General features: G+C 42.5%; 1 protein-coding gene, 1 long non-coding RNA gene and 1 pseudogene across 9 annotated transcripts in view; 2 read left to right on the top strand and 1 right to left on the bottom strand.

Moving 5' to 3' along the window:
- The window catches only part of SHROOM3 (shroom family member 3), a 327,995-nt gene extending 318,360 nt beyond the window's left edge, over positions 1-9,635 (top strand). For all 8 annotated transcript variants that reach the window (XM_086704805.1, XM_025921983.2, XM_086704806.1 and 5 more), the window contains 2 exons: positions 2,927-3,199; positions 8,649-9,635. In XM_086704805.1, coding sequence (XP_086560931.1) covers positions 2,927-3,199; positions 8,649-9,017 — 642 coding nt within the window. In that variant the 3' untranslated portion in view covers positions 9,018-9,635. The remainder of the gene's footprint in view (positions 1-2,926; positions 3,200-8,648) is intronic.
- LOC147581916 (uncharacterized) overlaps positions 1-23,031 on the bottom strand; it is a 114,571-nt gene that overhangs the window by 76,739 nt on the left and 14,801 nt on the right. The window lies entirely within an intron of this gene.
- Positions 14,122-22,722, top strand: LOC112858748 (farnesyl pyrophosphate synthase pseudogene; annotated as a pseudogene).

Below are 23,031 nucleotides of genomic sequence, written 5' to 3'. Positions count from 1 at the left end.
CTGAATCCTCCCTGCATCACTCCCGGACATTTCCGTCTCCTTCTATTCTTCCTTCTACCCTGAAGCCCACAGTACACATCAGCTCCTGCACAGAGAGGCTGTGGTTCTGCCTGGCGTCTGGGTCTTTGAAAACCCAAACAGGCTGTGCAGAGGACAGACTGAGAGGATTAGGCTGCTGAGCCTGATCTCCCATTGCTGTTCCGCTGTGTCACTTCTTTGCCCGCTGCCCGCCCACTGGACCAGGCCTGCCTGGGGGCTGCCCTTTCGGCACTACTGACCCGGCATAGGAGCCCCCAGCTGAGTCCAGAAGAAACTCCGCCCAACACGTGAGGACGGACGTATCCTTCCTGGTCTCTGCTCATTCACACATTCAGAGTCTCCTGTCCCTTCAAATACCAGCTTCTGAGGCCATGATGAGGGTTTGTTTTTTAATGATATCAGATAAACTATCAACAAAAGTGCTTTTGAGTTCCAGAAGTGATGACACAGTATTAGTTTCAAAAGAAGTCCTAGTGAGAGGAATGAAAAACGCAACGCCGTTACCTTCTTTTCCATCTCCTAGTTCTGTTTCAAGACTTTTCTAGAAACTATACTTCTCAAGACAAGAGGCTGAAATGGATCCCACATTTGAATAATCAGAGACCTTTCCCTGAGGCTGGAGTATAGAAATGCTGCGCAGTCATCTGCCCCTTTGGATTTGGTGTGACTGTGAGAAGGTATCGTCCGGTGACGGAGTGGTGAGCCTAGGGAATGCAGGCAGCAAGATGAAAACCTCCTGGCCTGACTTCATGGAGATGTCAGAGTCTCTCACCGTCTACCTGAAAAGCAGCTGTAATGACATTTGACTTCTCTGAACCTTGTCTGGTGGGAATGCTGGAAGCTGTAACAGCAGGCAGGGTTTATTTTTCCTACTGCTTTCCATCCGTCTCCTTGCTGTTCTCTTCGTAAGAACGGATAACACCACGCAGGATCGTCACACCCTGCTGGGCGTGTCTCTGGAGCTGCCTAGCAGGCTGGGTAGCAGGCAAATACCAAAAATGCCAGCCACACTTGGTGGGGGTTTTCTGGAAAATCTGTTTTCCAGGAGAACATTAGGAATATTAAACAATATTCTCTGCCACCTGCATTTTTTCTGGGTTTAGACTCCTCAGTTGGGGAGTGATATAGACTGTACGGGGTTTTCCTCTACTGAAGGTATCCTTGCATTGACTTTGTCTTAACTACACAGCTTGAGGAAAGCCAAAGATTATAACCTATGACGAGGCAGTGCAGCAGATGAGAATTGTGTTAGTCACTGTTTAGCCTTTGGGCTTTGGCAAGTCGAGAAGACAAGTTGTCACCATGAAGGCCAAAACGTAGACATTTCAAGGACACTCTGAACCTTAGATTGGAAGACAGAGTACCTCTGATGGTCCAGCTCCAAGATGAGCACAACATGGAGAAATATTTCCCCATGTCATTGTAATTGTTGTATTTTCTGGTGATGAAGAAATAGTACCAAAAATCCTCAGGACCCTTCAGTTCTGTTAGTCAAAATTATTTCTATTTTTCCCCTTTTCCTTCCTTTAAAAATGAAGATTTTACTCTAACATCAAAATTGTGATCCTTTCTTACCAAGTTTCCAATTGAAGCCACATGGCTTGATTTTATATATATGCATAAAAAAAATTTTTTTTTGAGCTGGAACTGTTTTAGTGGTAAAGAAATAGGTTTTAACCAAAAAAAGATTATGTCCTTTTTCCATCTGGCTACCTTAGGCTAAGAGAAAAACAAAAGACTAATTTAAAAATCATGAAGTTTAATTTCTCTTGTAGCAAACTAGTAGACATTTAGTATAAGTGTAATCAAACTGGAAACCACTAAGACCTTTACTTCATTCCTTCAGTTAAATATATTGGATACTTGTGTAACTGTTTCATATGCATAGACATTTGCAATAAAAATGGCAAATTATATAACTCAGGCAAGTGGAGATAGTGGAGCATGATGGAAAGATCACACGGCTGACTTCTGATAAAGGTCTCGGTGAATATTTATGATGACTGTACAAGGCTAGTTCCTGAATCAAGCTAACTTGAGTTCAAGGCAGCCCCGCTTAATGGTATGTGTGTCTTGGGCCATCACCTCACCGGAGTCTGTTTCTTCACCTGCTGTATATGTATGATTGTTGGGAAGACTAAATGAGATAATCCATGTAGAGTTTATTGCACAGTGTCTGGCACATAGTAACTGCTCTGTTGAATGGTAACTATCTTCAATACTCCACTTAGCTCTCTGACCTTGGGTAAGTCCCTTCGTTCCTTTAACTCTTGGCTTCTCTATTTGTAAAACAAGAAATCTATACCCTACCTGCCTGTGGTATCGTTATGAGGACCAAAAGAGAGCATGTCTTGAAAAGCCTTATAAAAGTGAGTAAATGGGGCATCTGGGTGGCTCAGTCGGTTGAGGTCCGACTTGGGCTAAGGTCATGATCTCACAGTTTGTGGATTTGAGCCTCATATCGCACTTTGAGCTGACAGCGGGGATCCTGCTTTGGAGTCTGTCTCCCTCTCTGGCTGCCCCTCACCTGCTCATGTGCACTCTCTCTCTCAAAAAATTGAACTTAATAGTAAAATAAAAGTGAGTTGACAAGCCAGTTGGGAAAACTGAGCTGTACAGAGCATGACTCAATTGGGAAACATTACAAGGCGATGATGTGTAGTCAAGTGTTGGCCTGTGAAGACTGAATAGGCTCAGAGAAAGGCAGTTGTAGACATTCAGGGAAAGGAAAGAATATTGTGGCGTCATGTTGAGAGGCAGTCCAGACAGAGTAGGGGACCTTCAGCTTAGCCTTGAAAAGACAGGATGTGCCTGGGAGAAATGAATCCTCTTTCCATTGACAATTCCGCTGGCTAACGTTTGCTGTGTGTCTCCTCTGGGGTTACAGGCCGAGCTCATTGGAAGCCTCACCCACAAGCTTGAGACCCTGCAGGAAGCGAAAGGGAGTCTGCTGATGGACATCAAGCTCAATAATGCCTTGGGGGAAGAGGTGGAGGCTTTGATCAGTGAGCTCTGCAAGCCGAATGAGTTTGACAAGTACAAGATGTTCATCGGGGACTTGGACAAGGTGGTAAACCTGCTGCTCTCCCTCTCAGGGCGCCTGGCCCGTGTGGAAAACGTCCTTAGCGGCCTCGGTGAAGATGCCAGTAATGAAGAAAGGGTAGGTGGACTAGCGATTTAGTTCAACGGCTTTTCCCTCTGAACCCACGCACATAGGTGCAATTGAACATGACCCCTTCTCTGGAGAAGATTATGATCTCTGGGGCAGGGAGGGTGGTCCAATGTATAGATTACTGGGAAACACCAAAGAAGTCATCTTGTATGCCAAGAGGTAATGCTGGCACTTCAGGCTCAGGGAATACTTAGGAAAGTAAAAACACAGGTACCAGAGTTTTCTTTCCTAACCTTCTTTCCTAGGAAAAGGAAGAGACAGAAGCATGGTGGGAGGGTGACATTAGAAAGGGAGAGAGGGACAAAAAGAAAAAAAAAAAACCTGCTGGGGCTGAGGAGAGTTCCCACGTGGGAACGTGGACTCAAGCTCCGGGGAATCTGTGAGCAAGGGTCTGCAGGCACTTGGGGACGATGTACCCAGGTGTCTCCACTGCGCCCTCTACTGGAAGAAAGAGGACAGGTAGTAACAGCGGTAGCAACACTGGATAACATTCAAGTCCTTTCCTCTTTGCCCAGCACTGGGCTCGCTGGATCCTCACAACAAGCCAGCAAGTGATGGAACCAGGATCTGAGGGGTCCTGCTGCAGACCCCAAGTTTTATTCTCTATGATGAACATAATTCCAGAGCTGCATAGCATTCTTCACCTACTCATCAGTACAGCAACTATTTGCTGGGATGCATGAGGCTCATGAACAAAGCAGACAGATCCCTGCCTTCAGGGACCCTATCAAGACAAATCAGACAATAAACATACCTGTAACTATTGTACGTAGATATTTATGCTAAAAGGTGATGAGTACTCTAGCCACTAAGAGACTCCTTTGCTTTCTGGCTCCTCCTATCTATAGCTCTTTCTTTCGGGGCTATCAGGGATTTCCCAGTTATTTCTCCTAATGTATTAAATTAAAAGGGAAGATGTCATTTTTTGAAATAGAAAAAGTCTAGATGGTATTCTGAATGTGCTTGGGCATCCAAAAACTTTCTGCAGCTCCTGTCCCCTTCCGGTGAGTGCCCTCCTCATGCAAATGTGCTGAGTCTTTGCTTCCTCATCTAGAAATCGTCTAGAAGTGCCTGCCTCAAAAGTATCATCCTTTCCTCCTTCCCTCCACTCAGCAAACAAGCACCTACCAAATGTCTGGTGCTGCGCATTCTGGAGATGAACACCAGCCAAAACACAGGCCCCGCCCTCAAGGAACTCACCATGTAGTGAGGAAAACCAGTATGGAAGCAGCAAGTGCATCCACAATGCTGCAGCATAGCGACAGACACAGCCACGAAACGCTTCTCAGGTGGTGGGGGGAGGCCAGGAAAGACTTGGCACAGGTGACACTTGACCAGGGTATAGAAGAATTTCTTAATTCTACGTGGAGGGCTTCACCGTTTAGAAGCAATGTCATGGACAAAGTCAAGAACAACCATGGCATGTTCAAGAACTATACATGGTTGCTTGGTTTTTAAAAATCGTGGATTGCAGGAAATATTAAAAAAAGTGTACAGTCAGGAAATTGACAGGAAATAGAGGGCTCATTCAAAAGGGATAAACAATGTTCAGTGAAGGTGTGGGAAGGGGTGAGGAAGAAGGGATGATGAAGCTTCCCTGTCCCCCCAAGGTTAGCATCACTTGGAGGAGGAAGAGAGCCCTTATCAGAATTCTAACTGTGTCTGTCCTACAGCCCTGAGGCCATGGTGAGCAAATGTAGTCCCCACTACCTGGCAAGGAAGGAGCCAGGGATATATATCCCAGGCTCTTCCTCCTGCACCCTCCCTCTAGTCTCCTGCCCATGACACCCATGATCAAGCCCAGAGGGAGAGGACACCAGTTGATGCAGCCTTCACCATTCAGCTTCCTTAGGCCCAGGGCATGGCTGAGAAAAGTGGATCTAGAGGCACAGGCAGTATCCAGCACAGAAAATAGTCACAGAGACCTTGTGGGTCACACTTTACAGACTTAGGACTTTAGCCTGGAGGCCAGGAAGAGCCATAAACTAATTTCATCACCTAATTAGCCTGGAGAGTGGTGGGGCTTAGGCTAAGAGTCTACCAAGAAGGAGTCAGGCCATTCACTTAGGCAACTACCACAGGGGTACAGACTAGGGAGTGAGAGAATGAGTTTGAAATAGTAAGGCAAGCTGGACGAGAGGTAGGGCAGAGCGGAAGCTAACTTTAAGTTTCCTGTTTGGCCGCTGGGATGGATGCCACAGGTCTGTGAGAGAAGAAACAGTGAAGCAGTTTTCGTTAGGGGAAGAGGAGTTGTTCCAGAATGGAACTCCGCTCAACGTTTAAATGTACACACCCTCGAATACAGATGTGTGCTTGCTCACATGCATAATACATCCATACTCGTTTTTATCATGATCAGTCTTCATTAAGAAACCCAGTATAATAGAAATTTGAAGGAAGAAGAAGTGGTTCAACAAATGCAAAATGTAGAATGGTCACCAGTGGGGCGAAGGGGAATATATGTAAGGCTTCAACTGAATCTCCAGTTTTTGCTTTTAATCTGAAGCAAATATGATAAATGCCCCTGTTAAGAATTGGCATGGCTAATGATGGGCACACAGGTATTATTCTCTCTCTATTCCTCATGTTTAAAATACTTGCTAATTTTTTAAAGGTGAGAAAGAGGTTTTCACTTTTTCTTTACAGCATTTTGAAAGGTGTCTTCATTCAAATTCAGTCCCTAAAGGTATTTAAGGTGTTTTGGTTTTTTTTTAAATTCCAGTTAACATGCAGTTTAATGTTAGTTCCAGGTGTACAATATAGTGATTCAACACCTCCAAACATCATCCTGTGCTCGCCACAGGAAGTGCACTCCTGTATCCCCATCCTCTATTTAACCCGCCCCTCCACCCACCTCCCCAGTTTGCTCTCTGTATTTGAGAGTCTCTTTTTTGGTTTGCCTCTTTCTCTTTTTTCCCTGTGCTCGTTTGCTTTGTTTCTTAAATTCCACATACGAACAAAATCATATGGTATTTGTCTTTCTCTGACGTATTTCACTTAGCATCATACGCTCTAGCTTTGTCCATGTCATTGCAAATGGCAAGATTTCAGTCTTTTTGATGGCTAATACTCCATAGTATATAAAGCACATCTTCCTTATCCATTCGTCTATTGATGGACACTTGTGCTGCTTCCATAATTTGGCTATCATAGATAATGCTGCTATAAACATTGGGGTGCATGTGTCCCTAAGGGCTTTTTTTTTTTTTTCCAAATTTTTATTTAAATTCTAGTTAGTTAACATGCAGTACAATATTGGTTTCAGGAGAAGAATTTAGTGATTCATCACTTAACATACAACACCCAGTGCTCCTCACAAGTGCCCTCCTTAATGCCCGTCATCACCCATCTAGCCCATCCCCCACCCACCTCTTTCCATCAACCCTCAGTTTGTTCTCTATCATTAAGAATCTCTCGGGGCGCCTGGGTGGCTCAGTCGGTTAAGCGTCCGACTTCAGCTCAGGTCACGATCTCGTGGTCCATGAGTTCAAGCCCCGCGTTGGGCTCTGTGCTGACTGCTCAGAGCCTGGAGCCTGTTTCAGATTCTGTGTCTCCCCCTCTCTCTGACCCTCCCCCCTTCATGCTCTGTCTCAAAAATAAAACGTTAAAAAAAAAAAAATCTCTTATGGTTTGTTTCCGTTTTTCCCCCCTTCTCATATGTTCATCTGTATTGTCTCCTAAAACTCCACATGAGTAAAGCATATGGTATGTGTCTTTCTCTGATTGACCTACTTCGCTTAGCATCATACACTCTAGCTGCATCCATGTCGTTGCAAATGGCAAGATTTCATTAAAGACTTTTAAGCAATCTCTACACCCAATGTGGAGCTCTAACTCGTAACCCCGAGATCAAGAGTTACATACTCCACTGAGTGAGCCAACCAGGCCCCTCACCTAAGGGTTTTTTGTTGTTGTTGTTGTTGTTTTAGATGTGTTTTTCTTATTAGGGGAAGGAAGCCATGAAAATGGAGATATCTGTAAGATAAACCTAAAACTTTGTACTTTCCCCCCCTGGGCATTATTTTGTAAGATCTGACATGCTAGTTCAAGGGAAGATAAGGCACATGGCCTGTGAGCCTTTCATAAGCCTACATAGCCAATTTATATTGAAATAAAATTACAGATCTACCTTGTAATTAGATTTTCATTTTAATATTTCTCAATGACTTTGGCCTGAAAAATTTAAATGATTAAACATAAAAAAAAAAAAGATTCATTATATGTCAACATGATGAGTAAAAAGCCATGTTAAAGATTTTTATAAAGTAAATTAGCCTACACATGCTATCTTACCATTGGGTTTGTGTAAGAAACGCTCAGAATATGAAACTACCATCATCGTTAAACAGAACTTCTCATAGTAGATTCAGAGGCGTAAAAATTGGTAACAGATTTCTTTCGATGTGGAAAATCTGATGTTCCCATGGTTTGTGGATCAGAGCAGAGGTTCTCAAACTTCAGCTGTGGAACAATTGCCTGGAAGGCTTATTAAACCACAGATTTCTGGGCCCCAGCTCCCAAGCTGTGGATTCAATAGATCAAACAGCCCCTGAAAATTTGCATTTCTAACAAGTTCCCAGGAGATGTGCCACTGCTGGTCCACACTTTGAGAACCGCTATCAATGTAAATACTTGTACTGTGAAGATTGGCCTTTCTTTCCCCCCTTTAAGTTAACTTTTTTTAATGTTTATTTTAGAGAGAGAGAGAGAGAACAAGGGGGTGGGGAGGGGCAGAGAGGGAGACACAGAATCGGAAGCAGGCCCCAGGCTCTGAGCTGTCAGCACAGAGCCGGATGTGGGGCTTGAACCCACAAACCATGAGATCATGACCTGAGCCGAAGTTGGATGCTTAACCGACTGAGCCCCCCAGGTGCACCATGCCCCCTTTAGTTTTCTATCATGATAAACTACATATAACCTAAAATTTGCTGCCTTAACCATTTTAAAGTATTCAGTAGTGATAAGTATGTTCACATTGTTGTGCAACAGATCTCTAGAACTTTTTCTTCTTGTAAAACTGAAACTTTATATCCATTAAACGAGTCCATATACACCCCTTCCCCCCCAGCTCCTGGCAACCACCATTCTACTTTGTATCTCTATGTTTTTGATTACTCATATAGATACATGCAACCTTTAATACTTCATGTGAGTGGAATCACTGATTGTCCTTTTAAACCTAGAAGCCTAGAGCCGAGCTTTTACCCCAGCCAGTTTAATGTAATCTCTCTTAAAGCTGCCACATAATTTGACAAGTTAGAGAACTATATACATGCAACAGAAGGGTAATAAACTGATTTTCCAAAAAGTAAGCCTCCTTACTCTAGAGCAACAGTTGAAATACACCCTTGGAGATTTCACAGTCCTGTAAAAGGTGTTTTTGCAGTTTCCTTCCTTGCCCTTGCCCTCTGCTGATCTCTTGGTTTTGCCCTGGCAGAGCTCCCTCAACGAGAAGAGGAAGGTCCTGGCTGGGCAGCACGAGGATGCCCGGGAGCTCAAGGAGAACCTGGATCGGAGGGAGCGTGTAGTGTTGGACATCCTGGCCAACTACCTGTCAGAGGAGCAGCTCCAGGATTACCAGCATTTCGTGAAAATGAAGTCAACACTCCTCATTGAGCAGCGAAAGCTGGACGACAAGATCAAGCTAGGCCAGGAACAAGTCAAGTGTCTGCTGGAGAGCCTCCCGTCTGATTTCATTCCCAAGGCAGGGGCCTTGGTTCTGCCCCCAAACCTTGAGAGTGAAACGGCTCCTGTTGGGGGGTGTACTTTAAGTGGTATTTTTCCGACATTAACCTCCCCACTTTAACCTCTTCTAAAACACCCAACCAAAAGATCACCCTTTCTCTCAACACTATTTAATCTGAAAAATGTTTCAGTATAAACCACCATTTAAACTCTATGGGTTATTGGGGTTTTTCTGGATGAAAGGAAAACAAACAAACTATCCAGGAAAAAGCCTGTTTCTTCCTTCTCACCCTACATGATTGATCTGAGAGCTTGAATGCTGCTGGGAACTTACTCCTTTCTATGATCACTTTCTAGTAGAAGGAAAATTAATGAAACTGTGAGAACCGATGGGAGGGCGTTCGATTTAGTTTTTAACAGGCTGAGGCAACATAATGAGTGTCACCCTCAGGAATGTATTCACAGTGGCCTTCCTTGCTTGTGGGTGGTATATCTTGACAACAGGTGTAAGAACTCATTAATGAAGGGTCTGCAACATAAAGCCTTAAAGAGAAACACCCACAGAAGAAAACTGTAAAACCTTGAACATTGTCGTTATTTATATTTTTTAAAATGAGAAAGATCATTATGTTTGTGTGCTAACCACTTATTTGATTCTGTTTTGTGGTGGACATAGGCAGTTATGTTTGAGCTTTGTACTTTGTGAAAACCTTAATGAAATGAAGAATTCCAAAGATAATCACATTGAGCGTGGAGACTTTTTTCTTAAGCCCTTGGCTTGTCTGCCTGATTTGTACCTTTTTCGTTTGTGTTAGAATGGGTACGGGGGAATCCCAGTTTCTGCTGACAGTCATCGCTGCTTCACTTCCACAACCAACAGGAACACCACCTTCCCCGGGAAGGAGGTTTTGTGCCACATGGCTGTCACATCATTTCCTAGTGCTTCACGGCACGATCGCTGGGGCGGGGAGACAGAGCTAAATTTTACCAACAAGGACGACAGCTAATCTGTGTAAGAGGAAAGTCAGCAACCAAATCAATTCCACTGAAGTCATGCAGTGCTTCTGCAGGGGATTTGGGCTAAATGTAGCCTACATCAAGAGATCTATTCGTAGGCTGTTTTAATGATGCTTTTTAAAAAGTTTTCCTAAATTCTTAAGCCTATCAACCACCATCAAAAACTGTCTCAATATCCAAAGAGTGATTTTGCACTATCCGTTTGGAATTTGGACGGGGCATCTGAAGACTGTGATTTTGCTTCAAAGTTATGACTTTTTGGAGGGTACTCTAGAGCCCAAGTTATAAGTCTATTCAAACAGAGCGGGAGGTGGCAGGAGGCGAGGACCAGCGGCCAGGCTGTGCTAATGGCTGCCGGAGATGGCCTAGTACTTTGAGCAGGTGGTGCAACCTAGGCTTTTAGGGTTTTTTTTTTGTTGTTGTTTTCACATGTGCTTGACCCGTGGCTAGTGGCCAGTTCTGCTCATTTGAGCGGCAAGTACTAGAGAGAATTGGGAGAAAATTTGTTCGAGAGACCAAATGCCCTCTTCTGTCCTAGACATTTTAATTACTTAATGAAATGTATCTCCTGGTTTTAAGAACTTCCAAACTATAGTTTTGGTCCCCAATATAGATGTCTTTTGAAGAGCTTGAATGAACAGGCCACCCAGAAGTTTCTTGTGAGCCATCAACACCAAAGCCAAAGCTTTCCTTTTTTGGAGGCTATACGCTGACTGCATCAGTACAGAAGGAGAGCACCTCTGTTTCCCAGGAATGTCGTCAAAGCTTCTCTCTTACATCCAGAGTTCCCATTTCCCAGGGACTCTGTGGAACCAGTGACAGTGTTCAGCAGCCACACCTCATGGTTCTTTTGAGGTAGAGAAATAGAGTGCATCTGACATTTCCTCAGACTTAGGCCAACACAGGAGCCCCAAATCAACTCGTTGGTAATTAGCTGTGTCTTGCTGATACTGAGTGGCTCCCTGCATTAGACCAGGTGGAAGCCAGCCAGTAAATGTCTTCAGCTGCTCTTAGTCAAATTCCTCAAGGGGATTCTGGGGGCTCCCAGTTCCTAACACTCTCCAAAATTATTCCTCTGAAGGATTTGACTGGATACACTTTGCACAGTCTTTTTTTCAATCACTTTTCTGATCTATACATGTCAAAATAAGTGGCCTTCAGAGTAACAGATGCTTGTCATGACATAAACACCTGAAAGCATAGGACCTGCCAGGATATCACTCCCTCCTCTGCTACACTGAACTGTTGTCTGTTGTTACATGAAATGAGGGAGGTTTTACATGCAACTCTGAAAATGAATTCTCAGGTGGGTGTGATCCCTACTGTAGCAAAACTTGACCCTTGCTTGGTGAGAAGAGACGGCTAACTTCACCGTTATTAACTTTCAAATACCTTTAGGCCCAACAGTAAGCCTGTTCTCTATCCCTTTCCTATTTTCCATTCTCTACCCACTATTAAAAACAATCGTCTACAGTGGAGGCCATCCTTTTTCCTCCCAGCAATATCCTCAGCCAAGATCATGAGCAAATCAGTTATAAGCATGTTGTTGGTCAAGACTTCAAGGATGTTTGTTCAGTCGGTACTGTGGACGTGATCATTTCTGAAATGCCATGTCCCGTCAGAAGTGGTGGATGTGAGGTGGCCTCACAATAATCCAAATGCTGATACTCAAGAAACCTGTGAAGTTCTAAGAAAGGACGAGGTCTTGTGACAACTGGGAGGTCTCCCAACTTCCTGGGCCACTTGAGAAGTTCTGGGCATGTTGCTACATGCTGGCTGACTCAGGGCTTTCTCCTGCTGTTTTGTTTCTTGTGGTGGCTGCTTAACCCCAAAGAATGCAGGGAGGTTCCATAGTGAAAGTGTCTGAGTTTTTCCAAGAGACACTGTAGAAACCAAAACTTTTTCCTCCTCTCCAGGAGAACATTTTAGGTTCTGTTTTGCACAACTGATTTCCAAACTTGAAGATTAGCAAGCGTGGGTCAACCCCTGAGAATCAGAAGCTATCTGTTGAAGTGAGGGCCTTTGAGGCATACAAGAGAGAACCCAGCCTGCGACATCCCAGTTTTCCTATTATTCCACTGTTAATATCTGATCTAAAATCACTTCTGAGTGTAAAAGATCACAGTTGTTCCTAATATGAGCACTACCTTAAGTTTATATTTTATTCAAGCATCTTTTACCAAGATAGTGGGTGTTTTGGGTTTTTTTCTGGATACTGGGAAAACATGGGCTTTTTATTCTTTTATTGTTCCAAGTGCCTTTAATTTTCCATGTTACTGGCTTTATTCTGTTGGGTTGAAATTATTTTTTGTTTCTTTAGAAGAGCATGAGTCTTATGCACCTTATTACTGGCAAGAAAAAGGGAGAACTTTCAGCCTTAAGTAACTTCTCCATCTCTGGCAAAGTATAAAATGATCAAACGTGAAGGTGCCGTTCTACACAGAAATAGTATATTGGGGACGAGATATTCATTGTTGCCTTAACTCGGTGATGAAGAATGGGATAAAATGATAAAAACCGTTTTAAAATCAGAAAGGAACACATGAACAGTTTGGGGTTTTTTTTTTTTAATTCTTATTTCTAAATAAAAACCTCACCTTTCTTCTGGAAGCTCATTCAGACACCAGCTAATGCATGGTTTCTCAAAAATACCATGCATGAGAATCATGGGAGTGCTTGTTAAAAATGCCCATCGTTGGGGTGCCTGGGTGGCTCAGCTGGTTAAGCATCCAGCTTTGGCTCTGTTCACGATCTCATGGTTTGTGGGTTTGAGCCCCAAATCAGGCTCCGGGCTGACAGTGTGGAGCCTGCTTGGGATTCTCTCTCCTTCTCTCTCTGTCCCTCCTCTACTTGTGCTTTCTCTCTCAAAAATACATACATAAACTTAAAAAAAAAATGCCCATTGTTGAGACACCACCAAGGGGGCTAGGAATCTGCATCTCTAAGTTCTCTGGGTTATCCTGATATACTTCACTGTTTGAGGGCCACTGATACCAATCATTGTACAGTCTTTATTAATATCACAGAAAGACTAACATAAATTTATGTAATAACAACTCATTATGAGTTAATATTGTCCCATTTTTTGTGCAATCCCCAGGTTATGATATGGGTGTTTTTCCCTGCTCACTTTCTCCCAGATCTGCTTTAAATTTGAACAAGCTAAGCACATCTTGAGGCTCAACTGCACTATTTTTCCTCAAAAGGAATCAACCTGTCACACAATGTCAGTAATCTGAAGTTCTGCCATGAGATCTGCACTAACCTGAAATCATGACTGACCTTTTCAGCGGGGACCTTACTTAGATTTCTGTTGCCCCATCCCAAGTCTCAGGTACACAGGAATTAGAATTTCTCTCAGCATGGATTGGACAGTCTAGCTTATGACACAAAAATGTCAAATTTCCAAACTCTAAAATCAGAATTGGGTAAGAAAAAAGCTGCAAATGAAGAAACCAGCTCATTTATTCCTACTTCATTCTATAGATTCCTCTCTAATATTCTATCAGTGGAAAAACAACTCTGTTTCTTGCTAAAACATCAGTATTGCCACCCCTTGACACAGCGGGTTGAACAGGGTAAGTTTAATATAAAGAATTACTTAATTCTGATGAGTGCCTATAGGATATAAGGAAATTTGATACCCTGAGCTAAGGGAGAGTACCTAAGGAAAGACAATCTGGGAAAGGGTCCCCTTCCCCAAGGCTTGGGTTCAGACCTCACTGGAGAACTTAGTGCACCCTCAGCAGAAGAATGTGTTGGTTTACCCAGGCCAGAGCTGGTCTGCAATCCCTGGGCAAGCAGGAAGCAACCCTCCAGAGCACAAGCTGGGTACAGTCTGTCAGCAGCCAATGGCAAGGATGTTCACAAGCAGTGGGGACCTGCGGGGGGCAGGGGTGGGGGGCAGCCTCTCAGTGGAAACCATCTGAGTCACAGGTGATCTGCATGGTGGAGCAGGTGTTGGCAGAATCACCGATGCAAAGCATGAATCCTTCAGGGAACAGGCCTCTCGTCCACAGGGCCAGGAGATGGCTATCGCCTGTTAAGGCTGCAAGGTCATCAAGACAATCCATGGTTGGGGCAGAACTCCATCAGATGTCCCATACACACACTCTCATTCACCAGCCAAACCAGCAGGACAGTCCTTTTCTTCCCTCCTGCTCCTCCAGTGCCCTCGGCTGAGAAAGCCTAACATCACAGTCACCGTAATGGAGATCGAAGCGATCTGTCCACTACTGCAGAACATACATTCAAGAGTAGACATGGAGCGAAGACGCAGTAAGGTGATAACTGACACAGATTTCTCCTTCTGGATTTTCACCCTAGCGTCATCTTCTGGCATCATAAAGAATTCTGTAGTTGTTAATTCTTCAAGAACTACTTCCATGACAACAAAGAAAAACTAGTGACTTCAGACCTCTTGAAGGAGAAGGGATCAGAAGGAAAGCAAGTTCTCAAACGAGCTTCCTACGCCCTTATTCCTCAAAGTGCCTAAAGCAACAGATTTAGACTTAGGCCTATTTAGGAACATACATAACTTCTCTATCTGTTCATCTCTGCCTTGCTCTGCTTCCATGTCCCTCTACGTCTCCTGGTGTGTCCAGGGGGGTAAGCCTCTGTCTCTGCGTGTGCTTTGCTCCACCTCACCCTGTACACATGTCATCGTCCTGCCCGTCCACTCCCAAAGGGAGTCCAATTATATCCTTTCTTTCTTTTTCTTTCTGGTGACTTACAAAGGATCAAGTGGGAATGAGTAAAGAACTAAAGCAAAGACCTGTGAGTAAAGTTAAAAACATGCATTTTTTTTCATTTTCAAGAAAAAAAAATCCAAGCAAAAAAAAAAAAAAAAAAAAAAACCTAAAGGAATATTTTGCAATATGTTTAAATGTGTATAAGAATGAAAGAGAGTAATGTCCCTTCCTAATTAGAACAGAATACAGGATTTGACTATATTATGTGACAACAGGAGCTGAGTTGGTAAGAAGGAACAACCCAGCAAAGAGGGTTCAGAGCACTGGAATGAGAATTTAAAATACCAATCTTCCTATCTGACACTTAAAAGAAAAAAAAAAAAAGAACACAGATCCATGTGGTATCACATGGATTTATTAAAGGGCAAGAAGGGGCGCCTGGGTGGCTCAGTTGGTTGGGCGGCGGACTTCAGCTCAGGTCATGATCTCGCGGTCCATGAGTTCCAGCCCCGCGTCGGGCTCTGTGCTGACAGCTCAGAGCCTGGAGCCTGTTTCAGATTCTGTGTCTCCCTCTCTCTGACCCTCCCCCGTTCATGCTCTGTCTCTCTCTATCTCAAAAATAAATAAACGTAAAAAAAAGTTAAAAAAATAAATTAAAAAAATTAAAAAAATTAAATAAATAAAATAAATAAATAAAGGGCAAGAAGACAGTCTGATGTCCATCCAGGACTAGGATTCTGTGCCAATAGACAGGTAGAAAAGCAACTTCAGCTTAGGATAGAAACACATTTTCAAAGTTTACTCCAGAAGTTTAATAATGAAGTTAATAATAAACTCAGTTTAATAATGTATCACTGAATGTGTTTTGATGTTATTATGTAAAACTCCAGAGAAACTTCCCCCTAATCAAGGAATAATTTTTTTAAGTTTACTTATTTTGAGAGAGACACGGACAGTGTGAGTGTGGGAGGGTGAGAGAGAGGAGACAGGGAATCCCAAGCAGGCTCCACACGGCCAACACAGAGCCCAACGTAGGGCTTGAACCCATGAAATCGTGAGATCATGACCTGAGCTGAAACCAAGAGTCAGACACTCAACTGACTGAGCCACCCAGGTGCCCCCAAGGATAATCATTTTAATCTGAGTTTAAAACCCTGAGCAGTCATATATTGTCGCGTTGAGAATGCAACTCCTCTTATTCCTCCATTTTTCCTTCTTTTAAAAATGGATTCCTTGACCTTTTCTACAAATCTTACTGAAGACTTGTTTTTGAATACATTTTGAAAATGATATAACAGGGTTTAAGAACAAATTGTAGGGTGCCTGGGTGACTCAGTTGGTTGAACGTCTGGCTCTTGATATCAGCTCAGGCCATGATCCCAGGGTGGCGGAATCAAGCCCCACGTTGGGCTCTGTGCTGAGCGTGGAGCCTGCTTGGGATTCTCTGACTTTCCCTCTGGCCCTCTCCCCTGCTCGTGTGCTCTTTCTCTCTCAAAAAAAAAAAAAAAAGTAAACAAAATAAAATAATAAAATAAAAAATAAAAATGTGCTTCCACAGGTAGATAAAATAATAAAATAAAATAAAAAAATAAAAATGTGCCTCCACAGGTAGATAAGAGAGTAGCATCTTTGAAGGGCACAGTGGGAAACATGCATGCTCATCATCACTCTGGATACTTAAGTTTGCACACTGGCCCAGCTAATTTTGAAGATATAGGAGTTGCCTGCTAAGAAAAGTAGAACCACAGCTCTTCAGATCAAATTGATCAGAAGTCAGTGGGAGGTAGCTTACAAAAAGTCTTCTGTCCATAATGCATAAATGCAAATATGCATGACACATGAATACAAATCAGCAATAAAAACAATCCAAGTTTTTAAAGCTTGGCAAAAGAAGTAGACATTTCACAAAGGAAGATATATTGTTGGTCAAGAAGCACATGAAAAGGTGAGGAACATATTTAAATCATCAGAGAAATATAAATTCAAACCACAAAAGATCCCATTACCCACTCGCTAGAGTGACTAAAATCAAGTGTTGGTGGGTCTGTGGAGCAAATGAGGTTCTTATGCTTTGCCGGTGAGTGTGTAACACACTAGAGAACTGGTAGGTTTTTACAAAATTATACATATATTTACTCTACAGTGTAGCAACTCCCCTTTTTTTCTTTTTGAGAGAAAGGGTACAAGTGAGTGAGGGACAGAGAGAGAGAGAGAATCCTGGGAGAGGGGGAGAGGAAGAGGAGGAGAGGGAGAGAGGAGGAGAGGGAGAGAGGAGGAGAGGGAGAGAGGAGGAGAGGGAGAAGCAGGGCTCACACAAAACAGGGCTCCAGCTCACTCGATGTGGGACCAGAACTCACTAATCATGAGATCATGACCTGAGCTGAAGTCAGATGTTTAAAGACTGAGCCACCCAGGCGCCCCAGTAATTCCACTTTTAGATAATTACTCTGGAGAAATGAATATATCTCCATAAAAAGACTTGTAGAAGAATGTTAATAGAAGCTTGAATCACAATAGTCAAAAAACTCAAAACAGCTCAAATCTCCATCAACAGGTTAACAAATTACCATTAGCAGTACATTAATACAGTGAAATAGTATTCATCAGTAAAAAACAACTATTGGGACGTCTGGGCAGCTCAGTCAGCTGAGCATCTAACACCTGATTTCTGCTGAGGCCATGATCTCACCATTTATGGGATTGAGCCCTGCATTGGGTTCTGCGCTGACAGTGTGGAGCCTGCTTGGGATTCTCTCTCTCTTCTCTCTCTCTCTGCCCCTCCCATGCTTGAATGTGCATGCATTCTCTCTCCCTCTCCCTCTCTTTCAAAATAAATAAACTTAAGGGGCACCTGGGTGGCTCAGTTGGTTAAGCATCTGACTTCAGCTCAGGTCATGATCTTGCAGTTCGTGGGTTCAAGCCCTGCATCAGGCTCTGTGCTGACAGCTCAGAGCCTGGAGCCTGCTTCAGATTCTGTCTCCCTCACTCTCTGCCCCTCCCCCACTCACGTTCTGTCTCTCTGTCTCTCAAAAATAAATAAACATTTAAAATTTTTTTTTAAATAAATAAACTTAAAAAAATAGAAAGTAGGGGCATCTGGGTGGCTCAGTAGGTTCAGCATCTGATTTCAGCTCAGGTCATGATCTCATGGTTTGTGGGTTTGGGCCCCTCATCAGTCTCTGTGCTGACAGCTCAGAGCCTGGAGCCTGCTTCAGATTCTGTCTCCCTCTCTCTCTCTGCCCCGTCCCCACTCGTGCCCTGTTTCTCTGTCTCTCAAAAATAAATATTAAAAAAAATTGTTTTAATAAAAATAAATAAATAAATACAAAGTAAAAAACAACTATTGATATACATGTAACAACGTCAATGAAAACCATTACGTTAATTAATCAAAAGAAGTGACAAAAAGTTCGTACTGTATGATTCCACATATCAATTTCTAGAACTGGCAAAACTAATCTATAATGATAGAAATGAGAAAGTGGTTGCCTGGGAATGGGGGGAAGCTAATTGACTGAAATGGAATGCAAGAGAACCTTCTAGAATGATGGAAATAATCTGTTGTATCTTCCTTTCAGTGATAGTTACATGAGTATATAAAAATTGTCAAAATTCATCAAAATGAACATTTAAGACCTATGTATTATATTGACTGTGGGTTATACCTCAACTTTAAAAAACAGTGGAGAAAAAAGTGAGAAACTAAGGCAAATTAGTTATCTGTTATTGATTGACTAAATGGGTAACTGGGTTTTATCCTTCATGCAGTTATTAGAGATCCTGAAGACAGACACTCCCAGGTATTTTTATCATAGCTAGGTGTAGTTTAAGCTGCTGTAACAAAGAGATTTTTACAAAGAAATACAGAGTGTGGTTCAAGATGATGACATAGAGGCTTCAGGCTCACTTCCTCCCATGGACACACTGAACCACACCTACATATGGAACAATTCCCTGGGGGGGGGGGGGGCGGGGGGAAGGGTGGAAATCCAGAAACTAGCTGAACTACTCCTATACATCAGGTAAATGAGAAATGGCAGGGTGGGGGACCCATATCAGAACAGGTAGGAGAGGATAAGACACAATCTCACAAAACTCCACCCCAGGCATAACAACACACAAGCAGGAGGGAACCCACAACTCCCAGCTTCTCCTTGAGGAGTGAAAAGATTTGAACACATATCTGTCACCCCAACTTTTAAGATTTCCAACTAAGAGAGCCCCCAAAACATCCAGCTCTGAAAGACAATGGGGCTTTCATACACAAGCCCCACACGGGTATCGCAAACTAAGAAACTGTTCTTAATGGATTCACACAGACTCACTGCACCTATTTCCCCAGGACCCAGTGCAGGGGCAGCAGACTGAAAAACAGGTCTTTCTGTGAAAGAGGCCTATTTGCACATCTTAAAAGCTGTGGCCTGAAGGTCAGGTTGTAGGTTCGAGCCCCATATTGGGTGCAGAAATTACTTAAAAATAAAATCTTAAAAAAAAAAGTCAACAGATACATGAAAAGGTGCTCAACATCACAAATCATCAGGGAAATGCAAATCAAAATGACAATAAAGTACTACCTCACACCTGTTAGAATGTCCATGTATCAAAAAGACAAGAAAACAACAAGTGTTGGTGAGGATGTGGAAGAGAGAACCCTTGTGCATTGTTGGTGGGAATGTAAATTAGTACAATCACTATGGAAAATAATATGGAGGTTTCTCAAAAAGTTAAAAATAGAACTACCACATGATTCAGCAATTCTACTTCTGGGTATTTATGTGAAGTAAACAAAATCACTATCTCAAAAAGATATCAGCATTCCCATGTTCATGCAACATTATTTACAATAGCCAAGAGATGGAAACCACCCAAGTGTCCATCAATAGATGAGTGGGTGAATGAGGTGGGTGAAATGGGTGAACGTTTCCAGAAAATACAAACTTTCAGTTATAAGATAAATAGGCCCTAGGGATACAATGCAGAGGGTTGACTATAGTTAACAGGGCAACATTATGACTAGATTGCATTATGTATTCCAAAGTTGCTAGGAAAATAGATCTTAAGAGTTCTCATCACAAGACAAAAAATTACAACTCAACATGAAAAGAAAAAAAAAAGCACACACACACACACACACACACACAATTAATCCAGTTAAAAGAGGGCAGAAAACATGAATAGACATTTCTCCAAAGAAGACATACAGATGGCCAACAGACACATGAATAGACGCTAAACATCACTCATAATCAGGGAAATGCAAATCAAAACCACAGTGAGATATCACCTCACACCTGTCAGAATGGCTAAAATCAAAAGCTCAAGAAACAACAAATGTTGCTAAGGATTTGGAGAAAAAGGAACACTCCTGCACTGTTGGTGGGAATGCAAACTGCTGCAGCCACTGTGGAAGATAGTATGGAGGTTCCTCAAAAAATTAAAAACAGAACCACCCTACAATCCAGTAACTGCACTACTGGGTATTTACCCAAAGAATACAATAACACTAATTCAAAAGGATATATATATATATAGTACTACGTTTATTGCAGGATTATTTACAAGAGCCAAATTATGGAAGCAGCCCAGGTGTCCATCAATAGATGTATAGATAAAAAAGATGTAGTGTATATATACAATGGAATATTATTTGGCCGTAAAAAGAATGAAATCTTGTCATTTGCAACAATATGGATGGATCTAGACAGTATAATGCTAAATGAAACAAGACAGAGAAAGACAAATACCATATGATTTCACTCACATGTGAAATTAAAAAACAAATGAACAAAGGGTAAAAAAAAGAGACAAACCAAAAAAAGACTCTTAACTCTAGAGAACAGATGGCTACCAGAGGTGGGAAGGGGGATGGGCGAAATAGGTGAAGGGGATTAAGAGCACACTTATCATGATGAACACTAGCAATGTATGGAATTGGTGAATCACTACATTGTACACCCAAATGAATATCACACTGTATGTTAACTACACTGGAATTAAAATAAAATAAAAATTAGGGACACCTGGATGGCACAGTCTGTTAGGTGTCTCACTCTTGATTTCAGTTCAGGTCATGATCTCATGTTTCGTGGGTTCAAGCTCCACGTTGGGGTCCTTGCTGACAGTGTGGAGCCTGCTTGGGATTCTCTCTCTCCATCTCTCTCTGCCCTTCCCCTATTCTCTCTCTCAAATAAACTCAAAAAAAAAAAAAAGAAAAAAAAAGAAAAAAAAGAAAAGAAAAATTAAAAGAAAAAACCAGTGTTTTTAAAATAATATTTTCAACTGTATTTGAGTCAGCAAAATAATTAGAAATCTATATATAAAAGAGATAGAAAACTCTGCATAATTCTAAATTGTTAATGCCAGAAGTCTCCAGTAGAGAGAAAGAACTGTAACACTTACTGTGGTCTATACAGCTTTAAAATGTACTCAAAATATTCCCACTTTTAGGGGTGTCTGGGTGGCTCAATCAGTTAAGCGTCCTACTTCGGCTCAGGCCATGATCTCGTGGTTCGTGAGTTTGAGCCCTGTGTTGGGCTTTGTGCTGACAGCTCAGAGCCTGGAGCCTGCTTCCGATTCTGTGTCTCCCTCTCTCTGCCCCTCCCCCACTCGTACTCTGTCTCTATCTCAAAAATAAATAAAACATTTTTAAAAATATTCCCACTTTTAATTTTTTCATCTATTATTCTATTTGGATGCCTACATAGGGAAAGTGTGTAGAGCACAAATACCATGTAACTTAAGAATTATCTGTATTTTTATGTGATATAATAGCATTTTCAAACATTAGGTTCTACTCCTTCTTATTACTGAATGAATTAAGAACACAGTATGTGCTTGTGGCAGACATTCAGTGACTATCTTAGTCACTGCTTCCTTACAGTTTACTGGCAGTTTGAGTGTCAATTTCCCATCACAGGACAGGGAATAAACACAGATCAGTTTCTGTCATTAATGATAATCCTTTTCTCATTGCTAGCAATTGGTTTAGACTGCTCATAGGACCCAATTCTAGACAGATAAACAAAAGATGTATCTGACAGATTATTTCTGGAAAAGATTTCCTCAAAGATTCAAGAAACCATGCAGGGTGAAATGGAATCTTAATCTTTTTTTGGACACCTCCTTGTCTGGATGTAATGTCTCATTATGTCTTTGAAAAACGAATTACAACTTAAGTTCAGGTAAGAAGGCTACTCCTGCCACTAGGGCTTCAGCAGATGGTAGATACATGCTTCCAGAAGCAAAGCGTCATTGATGGCATCCAAACCTATGCCTGTCTTCTGATAACCATCATGACACCAGGAAGAAAGCTTAGAGCAGTTCCACACACCAGCCCACCAGAGACTATCATCATCCTGCTTCCTTGGCTCCACCAGCTCCTGAAATGCTCTCAGTGCTGTCAAACTCTGCTGACACTGGTCTCCATTCGCACCGTACTCCAAGACCTCCTTGAGCCAGGCAATTGCCTCTCCTGTCTCTGGATGGTCCATTCCATCCTCAGCACCGTGACAATCTGCGAGAAGTGCTAGATGAAATTCTGCTATCCTTTAGCTTTTCCTACAGAGTTCCTATCAGACTGAGATCTGCCAGACCCTGACCTCATCACAGCCCCCCAGGGCAATGGGGATCTTGGCAGATTCACTGCAAAGAGGTACAAATCTATTGTCAAGCACAAGACAGCTTTCTACTCCCTCTATCTTCCTGTACTGCTGCCATGTATGTGGCGTGCACGGACGAAGAGAAAGAACATGCCAATGCCAATAAGATCCTGAGATGGGGGAGTTCTTCCAGATTCAGGATGATTATCTTGATCTCTTTGGGGACCCAGTGTGACAGGTAAGATTGGCACTGACATCCAGGACAACAAATGCAGCTGGTTGATAGTTTAGTGTCCGCAGCGGGCCTCTCCAGAACAGCACCGGGTCCTTCAGGAGAATTATGGCCGAGGATGTACCCCGGGTGAAGGCACTATATGAGGAGCTGAACCTGCCAGTTGTGTTCACACAGTGTGAAGACAGCTAAAGCCACCCTATGAGCCTCATCGAGCAGTAGGCCATGCCCCCACCTCTAGCCATCTTCCTGGGGCTAGCACACAAGATCTATAAGAGGAAAAAGTGACCTAGAGATTCTAAGGGTGGGAGAGGGAGGCTCTCAGTAAACTACCTAAACTTCAAAAAAAAAAAAAAAAAGAACCTGGTACCTGAATGTTGTTACTGAGCCACTGAACCAACCAGTCTTGTAGCCATTCTGCCTCTGGACTATTGTTTTTTTGTAAAGGACACCTCTGGACTATTTCTTTTGTGAAGGACTAAATTTATCTTTAAGACAGTTGATTTAGGGTGCTCTGTTAGTAATAATGGAAGGTACAAATTTCAATTTTTGTAGGAGTTATGTAATTCAGATGTAGACTTTAAGTAGATCATTTAT

Source organism: Puma concolor, chromosome B1 (assembly GCF_028749965.1).
Source record: "Puma concolor isolate L17-30 chromosome B1, mPumCon1.1.hap2, whole genome shotgun sequence".
In the NCBI taxonomy this organism is placed as follows: Eukaryota; Metazoa; Chordata; class Mammalia; order Carnivora; family Felidae; genus Puma; species Puma concolor.
This window is presented reverse-complemented; position numbering and strand designations above follow the sequence as displayed.